This window comes from Danio rerio, chromosome 3 (genome assembly GCF_049306965.1).
Source record: "Danio rerio strain Tuebingen ecotype United States chromosome 3, GRCz12tu, whole genome shotgun sequence".
Classification (NCBI taxonomy): Eukaryota; Metazoa; Chordata; class Actinopteri; order Cypriniformes; family Danionidae; genus Danio; species Danio rerio.
The window spans coordinates 7,210,001-7,226,498 of NC_133178.1; the positions used below are offsets into that span (position 1 = coordinate 7,210,001).

The 16,498-nt window shown below is 36.2% G+C and overlaps 1 protein-coding gene across 26 annotated transcripts in view; it reads right to left on the bottom strand.

The window, feature by feature from the left end:
* Nucleotides 1-16,498, bottom strand: part of rbfox3b (RNA binding fox-1 homolog 3b) — a 584,742-nt gene that overhangs the window by 207,507 nt on the left and 360,737 nt on the right. For 7 of the 26 annotated variants that reach the window (XM_073944084.1, XM_073944080.1, XM_073944069.1 and 4 more), the window contains exon 1: nt 7,489-7,735. The exons of the other annotated variants lie outside the window; for them this stretch is intronic. In XM_073944084.1, the coding sequence (XP_073800185.1) occupies nt 7,489-7,506 (18 nt within the window). In that variant the 5' untranslated portion in view covers nt 7,507-7,735. Of the gene's footprint in view, nt 1-7,488; nt 7,736-16,498 lie in introns of those variants that run through there. 26 annotated transcript variants of the gene reach the window in all.

Consider the following 16,498-nt stretch of genomic DNA (forward strand, 5'->3'; position numbering starts at 1 on the left):
TCACAGTAAAGTATCCACAACTCACAATATAATAAATAAAATAATAAATAAGATGATAAAAATATTCACCTTATTTTTTTTATTCCAGCCAAACTAAGAAATAAGACGCTCTCTAGAAGAAGAAAACAAAACATTACAGGAATAATCTATTAGTCTGTTGAACATGCTGAAAGAAAAAAAGAAAAAAAATATTTAAAAAAAATTATATTTATATTATATTAATATTTATAAACATATTTTATATATAAAACATCCATCATCCATCCATCAATCCATCCATTGTTTTATCTATCTATTGTAATCTGTCATTTTATCTCTCTATCATTGCTACTACCATTTGTTCTATCTATTCTTTGATCCTTTGTTCTATCGTTCTCTTTCAATCAATTTGAAAAATCCATCCATCCATCCATCCATCCATCCATCTATTGTTATGTAGGTTTATCTATCTATCTATCTATCTATCTATCTATCTATCTATCTATCTGTCTGTCTGTCTGTCTGTCTGTCTGTCTGTCTGTCTGTCTGTCTGTCTGTCTGTCTGTCTATCTATCTATCTATCTATCCTACAGTATCTATCTATCTATCTATCTATCTATCTATCTATCTATCTATCTATCTATCTATCTATCTATCTATCTATCTATCTATCTATCTATCTATCTATCTGTCTGTCTGTCTGTCTGTCTGTCTGTCTGTCTATCTATCTATCTATCATTTTATCTCTCTATCGTTCTACCATTTGTTCTATCTACTCTTTGATCCTTTGTTCTATTGAGCTATTATTCAATCTATTTGTCCATCTGTCCATCTATCCATCATTCCATACATCAATTCATCATTTCATCATTTCATCATTTCATCCATCCATCCATCCATCCATCCATCCATCCATCCTTCCTTCCTTGTCTGTCCGTCCATCATCCATCCAACTATCCATCCTTCTATCAATTGTTTTTTTTTCATCCATCCATCCATCAATTGTTTTATCTTTCTATCATTGTAACTACCAATTGTTTTATCTATTTTATATCCTTAATTCTATCGTTCTATCATTTGATCAATTTGCCCATCCGTCCGTCCGTCCGTCTGTCCATCCGTCCATCCATCCATCCATCCATCCATTATTCTATCTATCATTTTATCAATAGTTTTTTCCATACATCCATCCATCCATGTTCTATCGTTCTATCATTCAATATATTTGTCCATCCATCTATCTATCTATCTATCTATCTATCTATCTATCTATCTATCTATCTATCTATCTATCTATCTATCTATCTATCTATCTATCTATCTATCTATCTATCTATCTATCTATCTATCTATCTATCTATCTATCTATCTTTCGGATGAGACGTTAAACCGAGGTCCTGACTCTCTGTGGTCATTAAAAATCCCATGGCACTTCTCAAGCAGTGGTAACCCCGGTGTCCTGGCCAAAGTCCCTCTATCGGCCCTTACGATCATGGACTCCCAATCATCCCCTTCCACCGAATTGGCTCAATCACTGTCTCTCCTCTCCGCCAATAGCTGGTGTGTGGTGAGCGCACTGGCGCTGTTGTCCTGTGGCTGCCGTCACATCATCCAAGTGGATGCTGCACACTGGTGGTGGTGTGGAGAGACCCCCCTCATGATTGTGAAGCGCTTTGGGTGTATGGCCATACACAATAAATGCGCTATATAAATACACATTACATTACATGATTCCATCCATCCATCTATCTTGATTAAAAAGTTGCATTAATGAGCAGTTGGACAGGTGTACCTAATAAATTGGCCAGTGAGTGTATATCTGACAATTGATAATTTGCACGATGGATTTACAACAAATAATCTGCATGCAGCCATGTAAACAAACATATAGGAAAAAATTAGATAAATTAATACATTTTAACACATTTTCTGAGAAAAAAACATCAGTAGTGCTTGCCTTTGTAAAGTCTTGTTTTCAGGACAGTCAAATATGGTACTTTTTTCCTTCCAAGTAAAACACAAAATCCCTTCTCAACAATAATAACAATGATTCATATTTACAGCACAAGACATTTTACACACTCAGCTATAATCAAAATATGATTTGAAACACTAATAGAACACAATAACATAATAAATAACTGCCGCTAATCACTATTTAGTAAAAATATTACTATTAACTATTAAACTATTACTACTAACTATTAATATTTGAACAAAAAATGAAGTCATGCTGTGTCATTTATTTACAGCACACTCTATTATGCCTCCAATCACACTAATTTTAAGTTGTTTTCTACTCTAAATCAAAACTGAACTGCAGTGAAAATGTTTTTTACAAAAAAACCCTGTTAAATGCAGACAGACTATAAAATCACTGCAGAAACTGAACCCTTCTACACACACACACACACACACACACACACACACACACACACACACACACACACACACACACACACACACACACACAGCACACAGTAATAAAATACAGTGCAGAAGGTTTTCAGGACGATTCTGCTGATTCTACAAGCACACACACATCAGCGTCACACACTCCACTGTAATCCACCCGAGAGAGTGCAGTCGTTCTCTCAAAACAGAGAAATGAAGCAAAATGAACTATTATGAAGCTCAGAGATTGAAACACATCCACTTTATTGGGCTCAGAGATGGACTTTCCTTTATATCTACTGTTGTTGCTCAAAAACACCCTTGTGTAAAACATGAAGGAGAAATCACACACTTTTCTGCTGCGGTTCCCTCTCCAAAAGCAAAGGGAAACTGAATGCAGATGAAAAGATTGCTGATTAATTAAATTGCCTCTATAGTGAGAAAACACATGTGAACTGTGAAAATAATAAATGTCATATGTTTGACAAAGGGAGTGATTGTGACTGATAAGAGGCCCATTTATTTTAAACCGCATATGCACAGTAACTAAATAAATAAAATAAAAAATGTAAAAATAAATAAATAAATATATAAATAAACATATTTATATATAAACAAAAATATTCATATAAATAAATAAAATACATAAAAATAAAAGTTAATTAAATATAAAGAAACATAATTAAATAAAATATAAATAAATAAATAAATAAATATTTTTAAATAAATATAAAGAACATATGAATAAATAAAATTACAAATAAATAAATAATCAAACATATGTAAGCAAAAATAATAATTAAATATATACATAAGCATATAAAAATATATAAATAAACATGCAAATAAAATAAATATCAAACAATAAAATATATAAATAAAATACAAATAATAATAATACAAATATATAAATTAATAAATAAAATAAATAAATTATAAATATATATAAATAATTAAAAAACAAATAAATATATATATATATATATATATATATATATATATATATATATATATATATATATATATATATACATATATATATATATATATATTTATATATATGTTTGTGTGTGTGTGTGTGTGTGTGTATATATATATATATATATATATATATATATATATATATATATATATATATATATACACAAATATACAAATAAAAACATTTATAAATAAAAATATGCAAATAAATAAATAAATAAATACATAAAATACATGAACAAAAATATAAATAAATAAACCAATTATTAAATAAATAATAATAATAGACTTTTAAAATAGTTCTAAAACATGTCTCTTTGAGCAACTGTGCTCAAGTTGATTATGAACTTGATATGAACTTACGATCATAGCTTTATAGCTCTTAGCTCTCTTAGCTCTCTATTTCACTTAAACTGTTTAAAAAGGTCTAAAGACGCAAGCATTTCTCCAATATGAAACAATTGGAATTAATAACATTCATTTCAAACATCTCAATAATGTCTCAAACATTTCTCCATGTAAACAGTGAGACTAAATGGAGAGCAAATAGTAATCTGCCGTTTGGAACTCACAAGGAAACCTCAACAATGTCTTAAATTGTGTAGAAACACTGCAGCCACAACGCATATCCTCCAATATTTCTCATCAAGTTCTCTCAGCTGTTCTCAATTCCTGTCACTTTCAATGCTTAAAGAATGTTAAATGTCCTAAACATTTCTCCAGTAGAAAACAAATAGTCTGAATAACATTCCTAACAAAAATCTCAATGATGCCTCAAACATTTCTCCAAGTCAACAGAGACTGAATGAAGAGTAAACAATTAAATGCAACCTGTAACTTAAAAGGAAACCTAAAAAAAAAAAAATGGCTCAAATTGTGTTCAAACACTGCAGCCAAAACTCAAAATCTCAACATAACCTCTAATGTTTCTCATCAAATGTTTTCATTTGCTCTTTATGTCTGTCACCTTCTGTACACTGTTTAAACAATGTATAAAGTCTCTATCTTTTCTCCAAAAGAAAACTAATGAAATCAATAACATTCTCATCAAACATCTCTATAATGTCTCAACATCTCAATAATGTCATCAAACATCACAATGTCTCAAACATTTCTCCAAGTCAACAGAGAGACTGGATGCAGAGTAAATAGTTAAATCCCACTCGGAACTCACAAGGAAACATCAAAAAATGTCTCAAATTGTCAAATTGTCTCAAAAAACCCCGCAATCAGAAGTCAAAATCTCAACATAACCTCCAATATTTCTCATCAGATGTTCTCAGCTGTTCTCCATTCCATCACTTACACTGCTTAAAAAAAAGGCTAAAATCGCAAGCATTTCTCCAATAAAAAAATAAGTAGAAATTATAACATTCTCATCAAACATCTCAGTAATGCTTCAATGCTCAATTTCTTCAAGTCAACAGTGAGATTGAATGTAGAGTAAATAGTCACCTGCCTTTTAGAACTCACACAGAAACTTCAATATTGTCTCAAACTGTGTTCAAAGAAAGCAAGCTAAACTCAAAATCTCAACATAACCTCCAATTTTTCTCATTAAATGTTTTCAGCTGCTCTCCATTTCTGTCACACTGCTTAAACAAGGTTTAAAATCTCCAGCTTTTCTCCAATAGAACACAAATCAATAACATTCATGCACTGAAAAAAAATATTCAAAGATGATTCCTTGGATTTACTCAATTTTTTTATGTTAAGTGGTAAACAATTTATTTGGGTTGAATTTAAACAAACAAATTAAGTTGAACATTATTAAACTTAATTTGTTTGTTTAAATTCAACACAAACAAATTGTTTGCAACAGTTCTGCATGCAACATCTCAGTAATGTCTCAATTACTTTTCCAAGTCAACAGAGAGACTGAATAGAGAGCAAATAGTCACCTGCCACTTGGAATTCACAAGGGCACTTCAACAATGTCTTAAATTGTGTTCAAATGCCAAACACTGCCAAAACTCAAAATCTCAACATAACCTCCAATGTTTCTCATCAAATGTTCTCAGCTGCTCTCCATTTCTGTCACCTACTGCACACTGTTTAAACAATGTATAAAGTCTCAAGCGTTTTTCCAATAGAAAACTAATGGAAGCAACAACATTCCTATTAAACATCTTTGTCTCAAATATTTCTCCAAGTCAACAGTGAAACTGTTTCACTTACACTCCTTAAATCAGGTTAAAACTCAAACATTTCTCTTAAATGGTCTGAACAGCTCTCCGCATTCGTTTTCATTTGTTTCCATTTTGTCTCTTAAAATATGCAAGACATAAGTGAGATTAAACACAAGTCTCAAAATACCCTCGAAATGTATTCAAATGCCAAACTTTGGCAAACTTTGCAACCAAAACTCAGCATCTCAACAAGAACTCAAACATTTCTCTGCAAATGATCTAAATGGCTCTCAGCATTCATTTTATAGCTCATATACAGGACGACTTTTTGTGTCCATTTTATGTCTCCTAAAAATATAAGACATCACTGAGACTAAACAGAGCAAATAAAGTCTCTTACCTCTCAGACCTCTCAAAATGAAGTCTCGATATAGCTTCAAAATGTGTTCTAATTGCAAATTTGAAGCTAAACTCAAGATCTCAAGATAAACTCAAACATTTCTCCTCAAATGATCTGAACGGCTCTCCGCATTCATTTCATAGCTCATACTGGATGACTTGTGTCCATTTTATGTCTCTTAAAAAAAAAAAAACAGGACATAAATGAGATTAAACAAATACAATAGAGTATAATCACCTTTTTCTCTTAGCAAAAATACCCTCAAATGTGTTTAGATTCCAAACTTTGCAACCAAAATTCAAGATCTCAACTTAATCTCAAACATTTCTCTTCAAATGTTGTTGGGTGTCCATCGTCATTTTATAGTTTATACTAAATGACTCATTTGTTCATTGTATGTCTCCTAAAAAATGTGAGACATCAATGAAATTGATCAGAGCAAATAAAGACACCTTCTTCTCTCAAACACAATCTCAAAATAGTCTCAAAATGTGTTCAAAAGCATAACTTGCAACCAATACTCAACATCTCAACATAAACTCAAACATTTCTCTTCAAATGATCTGAACAAATCTCCGCATTCATTTTATAGCTCTGACCTGACAAATCGTTTTTGTCCATTTTTATGTCTCCTAAAAAAAACGTGAGACATAAATGAGATTACACAAATACTATACAGTATAGTCACCTTTTTCCCGGCTCTCAAACACAAAATGCCTTCGAAACGTGTTCAAATGCCTAACTTTGCAACCAAAACTCAACATAAACTCAAAGATTTCTCTTCAAATGATCTGAACGGCTCTCCGTATTTATTTTATAGCTCATATACTGGACGACTCGCTTGTGTCCATTTTATGTCTCTTAAAAAAAAAACGTAAGACATAAATGAGATTAAACAAATACCATACAGTATTGTCACCTTTTACTCGGATCTCATAGCAAAAATACCTTCAAAATGTGTTTAGATCACAAACTTTGCAACCAAAACTCAACATCTCAACTTAGGCTCAAACATTTCTCTTCAAATGATGTTAATGGGTGTCCCTCGTCATTTTATAGTTCATACTAAATGACTCATTTGTCCATTTTATGTCTCCTAAAAAATGTAAGACATTAATGAGATTAAACAGAGCAAATAAAGACACCTTCTTTACTCAAACACAAGTCTCAAAATAGTCTCAAAATGTGTTCAAAAGCATAACTTAAAAAGTCTAACACTCAACATCTCAGAGATCTCAGAGAGATCTGAGGTCAATCAAATACCACACAGTCACCTTTTTCTCAGATCTCAAAGACAAAATACTCTCAAAATGTGTTCAAATCCCAAACTTTGCAGCTAAAATTCACGATCTCATCCTAAACTCAAACATTTCATTTGGCAACACTCTTCTATTTTAGCTCCTCTAAACATTTTCCTATAAAAAAGTTGAACTCTATGAAGTCTCCTGATAACTAAATGAGCCTCGTCTGAGCATGACACCCCATCTACTCCCTTGTCCTGAAGCGAAGTGTTTACACACACACACACACACGCATACAGTAACATAAGCGCAGTGTACATGTGTATCGCAGACATGCAGAAAATGCGACGCTTTTCAGACTCACCCAAAAGTACATCATCATTTCAGCCACAGAAAACCCACTACAGATATCTCTCTCTCTCTCTCTCTTGAGTTCAGGACAGCTGGATTTTCTCCTCCTCCTCTCCTCCCTCAGACTTTTCTGATGTTTGGATGTCTAGAAGTCAGCTTTTTTTTCCGGGAAACACCTCAAGAAGCCGCGTCACTGTGAAACGATACTCTTTTACTCCTTTCCTTTTGCTCTCGTCTCACAGCGGCTTTACTTTAAGACTGAGTGTGAACCAGGATAACAGCAGCCTCCAGCGGGGAAGGAGAGAGAGAGGGAGAGAGAGGGAAAGAGAGAGAGAGGGGTTTTCTCTCTTATAACAGTATTGATGGCGGATGTGAGTGAACAGGCTCTACCCACAATCCTCTCAAGATTCGCCGTCTGAAACCCGACAACCGCCAACAAACAAACAACATACAGCAGAACATATAATGATGGAGGAGCAGAGTCTCTTTCTCTGTCAACTGCTTATATGCCAATAAAACAGCCAACCGTGTAGCTCTCGTCTCTTGGATTTATGCTGGGATTTACTAACTGGGCCGGCTCCTATTTCATCCCATAATCAAAAAGACAGACATAATAAGGTGTTCGTTTTGGAGGACAATATTATCTTTTATATATATATATATATATATATATATATATATATATATATATATATATATATATATATATATATATATATACACACACAGTGCTTCTCATACCTAGACTTTTTGAAGTTTTACTTTTTTAATTATTTCCAAAATTAGGTTTAACAGAGCAAGGAAATGTTCACAGTATGTCTGATAATATTTTTTCTTCTGGCAAAAGTCTCATTTTTTTTATTTCGGCAAGAATGAAAGCAGTTTTTAATTTTTAAAACCATTTTATGCTCAAATATTATTAGCCTCTTTAAGCTATATATTTTTAACCATTGATATATATATATATATATATATATATATATATATATATATATATATATATATATATATATATTAGGGATGTAACGGTATCAGAATTTCACGCTACGATAATACCTCGGTATGAATGTCACGGTACGGTATTTATTGAATCATTTACAGGAAAAACAAAACTTATGAAAATACTCCAAAAAAGTGCCAAAAGTGTCAATGACATACAAATTAGCCATCTATCTGTAAGCTTTGAAACAGGAACTTCAATTTTAATAACAAAAAATTATTAAACCATGTAAAAAAATAAAGTTTCAATTTAGTAGTGTTGAAAACTCATCACATTCAACATTTAATCACTCACTCACTCACTTAGATAGAGATGGGCTTTAAGGAAAATTATCTTATAACTATAATCTGGTAAAAGCTGGTATCTCTGGGCATTTACAATGTCCCCTGCAACAGAAAAAAACCCTCTCCTTTGGGACTGAGGTTTCTGGGACAAGAGAGATATGACTTGGCCCAGGTTGACAGCAGTGGGTAACGTTGTGCATTGTCTTTCCCCCACTTGAGAGGACAAGCCATGACTGAGATAGAGGTCTCATGTCTGCATTAATCTGAACAGTGTGCTGTGTTTCTGCAGTCCCCATGACTGATTATTAGTCGTATTCCCCAACTTGCAGGCACGTGCACACACAGGGCTCAACCTGTGCAGTGCACATGCCCTTTTTAGTCTTGGATAGAAAGTGCCCTTCCAAAATGATCAAAAGTGCCCCCGCGACGCGACACACACTCCGTCCCGCCCTTCAGTAGGCGCGCGACAACAACGCTCTTGAGTATGCGCGCTCAACCCCCCTCTCTGCTTTAAGCAGGTCGCACACCAGAAGCGCCGCTCGACGCCACGACACGGCGCGCACATGACAGTTTAAAGTATCACACACCAGACGCGCACATTCGAAGGATATTTAACATGAAACTAATCAGATGGCTCTCTGTGGCGCGGCTGAAAAATGAACTGCATCCTGAGCCGTCGCCGGACGCCACCGACAGCCGCCGACTTGCGGTGCCGGTGTGTGTATCCTGATAGAAACCTATGTTTAGAATTTTAAAATACATGGCGCTGCGTGGCGCTGTGCGGCCCGCCGCCGAGCGGCGCTTCTGGTGTGCAACCTGCTTTACAGTACGCGCGCGGCGACAACACCTGCTTTAGGTTTCGATCATCTCTAGCTCTTTTTTCATCCCCGCTACTAGAAGCACACTCTATTTCCGCATTACTGGATCTGTAGTGACAACAGACCGCAAAGGATTATGGCCACGCCTGGGCTGATGGGAAATGTAGTTTCAGCTACCTCCCGTTCGCTTCATTCGCCTGAGCAAATTTTCTCAGAAGACCTATAGTTTTACCGAGTCATGCGACTACGGTAATATCGAAAAAAATTAATATTGCGGTATGACTGTATTTACAATACAGTTACATCCCTAATATATATATATATATATATATATATATATATATATATATATATATATATATATATATATATATACATGCCTAATTACACTAACCTGCCTAGTTAACCTAATTAACCTAGTTTAGCCTTTAAATGTCACTTTAAGCTGTATAGAAGTGTCTTGAAAAATATCTAGTCAAATATTATTTACTGTCATCATGGCAAAGATAAAATAAATCAGTTATTAGAAATAAGTTATTAAAACTATTATGTTTAGAAATGTGTTGATAAAATCTGTTCTCCGTTAAACAGTAACTGAGGGGGAAAAAAAATCAAGGGGGCTAAAAATTCTGACTTCAACTGTATATTAACGGCCGCCAAATGGCTGACTCTCTTTTGTATGTTGTAGTGCTGTATTTACACCGATTTACTCGCATATCATGAATGTGTGTTGTGTTGGCAGAAAGAAAGAAGCAAAGTTGGCATGTGTTTAGTTTTTTCCTAATCGCAAACACAACAGCAGTCTGGTAGTGACTGCGTTGCTTTTTTCTGGGTTTATTATTATGATATCCTGACTGCAACAAAGGATTACTGTAGACTGTAACACTGTAAGAAGATATCTCTATAGATGGATGGAATTTCATGTCACGTTCAGCCTTATAATCTTAAAGTGTGAGCAAAATCATCTGTTTTGTCATCACTTTAGACATTATGCTAGAGAGTCATTCAAACACTAGCTCTAAAGTGACGTTGGTGACTTTAAGTGACAGCTTCTGCAGTTTTGATATTAGTTGCAGATGTGAATGAATGGCGGAAGTCGTTCCTAATACAAAAGGGTTTTCTCTGTGCTTGATTTTCTTATTTATATACACGATTGTGCCGTTGAAGCAGTGCGATATGGCGGTATATAAGCACTGATGGGATCTCTCTTTTGTATGTTTCTAGTGCTGTAATTAAACCATAATAATCTGGTAGTGTTTGCTTTGCTTTGGCTTTTTTAGAGTTAATTATTGTGACATCCCTATTGCAACAGAGAAATTCTGGGAAATCTCTGTAGACTGATGGCATTTCATGTTGTTCAGCCTTATAATATTAAAATGTGAGCAAAATCACCTGTTTTGTCATCACTTTAGACATTATGCTAGAGAATCATTAAAATACTAGCTCTTTAGTGACGTTGGTAAATGAGCAATGGTTTCTGCTGTTCTGCCTCAGTGTCTATGAATGGCAGAAGAAAGTAGTTTCTCAAACAAAAGGATTTTCAGACTATCTGTGTTTGATTTTCTTTCTTATACACACAATTGTGCCGTCAAACAGTTGTAAAAATGCAATATCACACAAGTAGCAGTGCGATATGGCTGTTTATCGTTGTATATCAGCACTAACTCTGCTTGAATGAATAATGTGAATGAATAATATCAATAATTCTGTCTCTGGCGGAATACACTGTGCAATAATAATATTTCATTACATCACAATTGCTGCATTATTTTATTATAATTATGCAACACACACGCACATACACACTTTAAAGGGTCACGAAACACCAAAACACATTTTTTGAGCTGTTGACAGTCGTATATGTGTCCCACACAGCTAAAAACACTATTAAGACACCTATATTTCACTAAAAAGTGTAAATTGGTTGTTTTTGCGTTATTTCAAGCAAATTCGTACTTCCTGTTTGAAACGAATTTTTGAAGCTGTGTCACGGTCATGACATAATAGCGTGTATTCCAGCGTGCAGACTGGGCGTCTGTGCCAGAGTGAGTCTTATTACGTCTTACAGTGTGATGCATTAATGCATGAGTAAGGCTTGGTTCAAACCAATCAGCGCGCTCTATAGTGCAACTTCATTAATATTCATTACTGTCACAGTGTTTAGACGGCAGAGACGCCACGTTGTGTTGGCAAAACAAGCGTGAAGTGTTGCTTTTATAGTTTGCTGCCATTAGGTTTCGTTTTCATTTTCTCTCTGTGAGAGCTCAGCTGGATCACGTGTGGATTACAGTGTACGCGACGCTCGACAACAATAACTAACGTGTCTAAGGAGGATTATTGTTTACCTGAGAGCTGTTCTTATCTGCAAACGCTGAGATTCGGATTCGCTTGTAACGTTAGTCTTCTCTTCATAAAGACGCGGCTCTAGTTGCTGATGATTGTCCTGTCTCTACAGATTTGGTAAGTGAGCGACCAGTGCTCTTTGTTTATTCAGTTTGTTCGTATCGAATTAGGCTAACTATTGCACCGAGGGCAAACATAGCACCGCATTTTGTGACCGGAATAACACACGCGGCTTTCTGACGCTACCTGCCGTGTGCAAGTTTCCAGGAAATGCGGAGTTTTTTTTTCTCTCATTCGCCGTGCGGTATCAAACATTGCATGAAAAATACACGCTTAGAGCAGATCCTCGAATCAAATATCTCGTTTGTCGTGAGGGGCATGAATGAATTCCCTGAATGAAAGAGCCAAACTGCTGTTAAAGTCCAACATTTAATAATTTGGCAAATAATTCGACTACAGATGTCCATGTAGGTTAAACACCATCACTTTCTCATGTGTGTGTATTTTGACTGAAACTCGCAGTGTGCCCAAATAGACACTCCCACACCATCCCACTTTAGTTCCTCCGACACTCCCCCCTAAACAGAGCTGGACACGCCCACTTGTCTGACTTTTTCCAAAGTAGAGGTGTGAAAACACCCTGCTGAAACGAGGGGGTTTCATGGCCCTTTAATCATGATGTGAATTTGGACTTTTTTATTTCAGTTTGGCCATTATCAAATAGTTATACAATAGGGTATATGCCAAGCTAGTGTTGTTCCCATAATAATAATAAACTTCCGGTGACCAGTTATTGTGAGTTTTTTTTTTTTTCCATTTTATACGGTTCCTTTTACAGCATCGATGTTGTCATGTAATTAAAACACAATCAGTTAAACAGACTTTGGCATTCATTTAATTGCTCAAGCGTAAAACGAGACAAAAAGCTGTTTATTCGCACGAGCCTGCCAGAATCGGCGGGCTAGCGCTGAAGCTCTATTAAATATATACAGGGGTAAAATAAATGCTCATATTCTAAAGACATGGCAGGGGAAATGTAATTTAATGCAGTGCTTCTTGTACAATCTGAGACCCGCTTAATTTCGGATATCACTTAGCCAGTGGAGATCGCTGATTTTTAAAGGTTCAGGACACCCTGGAGAACTTTTTTTTTTATATTAACAGATTTGTGTGTGTTGAGCATCAGGTAAGACAATGTTAGCACCTGTCAGCTTTAATTGTGGGGAAAACAGGGTAATTTTGAGCTTTTGTCAGCTAATTTCAGCTTCCGGGTTTAAAATGATTTTTAGGGCGGGATCAAAATCGGCGACGTAGCGCAGTACTGCAAGTGCAATGATGACGCGTCGGTTTCTCATTATTATTCATAGCGGCGTTTTCTTATCCTATGAGAAGAGCCGGCTGCTTAATTATTCATGAGACCTGCCAGAGTCAAGCCCGAGCTGTGAGACACGGACGGACCCACGGCAGTATTTAGCCGTTTATGAAGGCTCATATGTGTTTGTTTCCATGATTCACGGGGTTTGTTGCATGCTTTTTCCCCGCGATCCTGTCAGGGCCGATCATACAGCAAAGCTGTGTGTGTGCTGCTAGCATTTTTGTCGGGAGAGCAGCACGAGAATTAGAGAATGGCGGACGTTGTCTTTTATCAGGAGTTCGTTCACATTCAGACACATCACTGTGCTGCTGTGTTTGCCTAAATCCTCCAGATTACCAGCAGGGCTAATGATTAAAATAGACAGGTCAGGAGACCTGCTGCACTGAGTCTGCTGGATACAGGGATTGAGGGAGAAGTCCTCATTTATAGGGTTTACATGAACACACTTATCTTTATAATGATATAAATTGTGGTTATGTGTATATGAAATTACGAATAACAAATGTAGCAGGGCATAAAATCACTGTTCATTTGTTTGCATTTTAACTTTGTAAACTATAAACTCATGCGTCTCCTCACGGTTTGTCTCATTTTGTGAGCTAACTGACAACAACAGTTGTTCGCTCACGTTCTCCCCTGCTGGCCACGCCCACTCCTGCCCGATGCTCGCGGAGCTCCACACCCAATCATCATGCATCTTTTGAAAAAATTCTGAAGTTGACTTTAACCGAAATTGGGGGGTGTCATGGCCCTTTAAAGAAAAGAGACATTAAACGCGCCGATCTTGCAATGGCATTCAGTTCACAGGAAGCGGTTAACCCAGGTTACATGCAAACTAAAAGTCCTATTAAAATGGTTCAGCATATACCCTATACTAGAAAAGAATACACACACACACACACACACACACACATGCACGCACGCACCCACACACACACACACACACACACACACACGAAACAAAGACAATAAATATAAAAACGACAATATTGCACTAACAATGAAACCAGAATCACATTTAAAAAACGATTTGCCTAAACATCAATATGCAAAGTTGCGCTCACCAAAAAAAGCTTTATTTCATTAATAATAAACCATTTATTTCGCCCAAACGCTGGACTGAAATGTGACCTAGATGCGTTATCACACGAAACTGGCCCTGAAGTCGCTTCAATCCCCTTACATAAAGAGGAAAGCGAGCGAGAGCGAGTGCTGTAGTATCATGACTGCTGCGTCAGCACATCGCAAAAACAGGTCATCAATATCTGCCTGCAGGACACACTTTAAAAATGAACCTACAAAGCAGAGAGAGAGGAGAGATAAACGCCACACACACACACACACACACACACACTTCGCTTCATTACTGTACTCTCATCTGACTGCACGGCTCTGCGTCTTCAACACATCGCCTCATTTAATTGGATTTTTATCTGCGGTCATTTCTTCGTCTTCTCTCTAGGATCTCTCTTAGACCTCGCAGGAATATTATTAGAAATCATAATTAGGCTACAAATATAAGAGGAACAGATCGCCAGTTGTTTTCGCAGTCTGTGCAAGGTTTTCACACCAGTGATCAGACTACAGAGGATTATTCTATCATGGTTTGATTCTCTGATTCCAGATTGATTCTCTGGATCTGTTTTGATCCCACTGATTCCATACTAGGGCTGCACAATATATGCATTATCAAAATGCCGCTATCGCAAAATCATATATGCTGATGTGCTCCAAAAACAGAGACAGACTGACGCGTTCCCCATTGAGATATTTTTTTTAAATGACAGGGAGTGGTCAAAAAAAAAAAAAATCAGACGAATAAAAATATAATCATTATTATTGAAGATGTTTTTGGGGCCCTCTTTTTTTGTTTTTTTAACAAACTTATCCCTCAGGTTTTTCCAAAGTTTTACACAAACCTTCCTCCTTTCCTATGGCTGTTGCAATTTCTAGTCAATAATTATTGGTCATCTGGTTCTCCCTATGATCACGCATGGATGGATCATAAAGATTTTAGCACAGACAGTCGTACCTGTTTCTACGGAACCCCGGAAGGGACGTAGTGGAGGAGAAAAAAATTGGCTGGGTGAAAAAAAAAAAAAGGGATGAAAGAAAAAAATGGGTGGGAGGAAAATATATATTTCTAAGTTTTTGCGTTCTCTCGCAAAGATGTTTTGCGTTCCCTCGCAAAGTTTTGTGTTATCTCGCAAAGATGTTTTGCGTTATCTCGCAAAGATGTTTTGCGTTCTCTTGCAAAACTGTTTCTCCACAAACACTTCCTGTTCACTTCACTCACGTAAACCCTGCCGTTTTTGCCGAAATTCTCCCGTATTTTACCATTCTACCCCACTTTCTTTACATTACTGTGCATCGATCGTCGACTTTCATATGCTACCTCTGAACCAGTGAATGCATGTATAAGCGCTGACTGACAGACGCGCTCCATACAATAAACTGATCCCAGATCAGCGTCTGTACATGCTATTTACAGAGGAGCGGGTGTATGTTTAAACAGACAAATACTTTATACTTTATACTTTAAAACAAATATTGTTTTATTTTAAACAGCTTATTTTCTCTTAAAGAGCCCATATTATGGGTTTTTGAAAATTCCCCTCCATGTAGTGTGTAACACAGCTCTAAGTGAAGTGAAGTATCCAGCTAAAGCTTAAATCTGTAAGAATACAGTGTTTAAAACTGTTGATTCATCTATAAAAGAGTCGACTCATAGTGCTTCAAACGAGTCGCCTTGATCACGATTCATTAGGTGTTTCGCCATGACGTACGAACGAAACCAAGTTATTCACGTGCACGCGCAAACCCGGGAGATTTCAAACCTGAGGCCCCGCCCTCTGACGCAGAAACCCAGACACACACACACCCACAAACACACACACACACACACACACACAAACATGCCGGTTGATTGAAGTCACACTGCAGATGGATATATTGAGTCTCTACCCAAAGATGAAACCTCAGCATTATAACCAAGCAGTTGGAAACTTCTGGAAGCTACATGCTACAAAGAATACTTCATCTGAGTTTGTTAAAGGAAGGATCAGTAAAGAGTAACTGATGGACGTCAGGATGGGTTTCTTCCATTTCTCAAGTGTAAGTACGTGCGGTTAAAGTTGTTGCCTCGTTGACTCTAGCTTGCAAATGTATTTAGTTGTGATTTGTTACTTGTAACCGCGTGTACT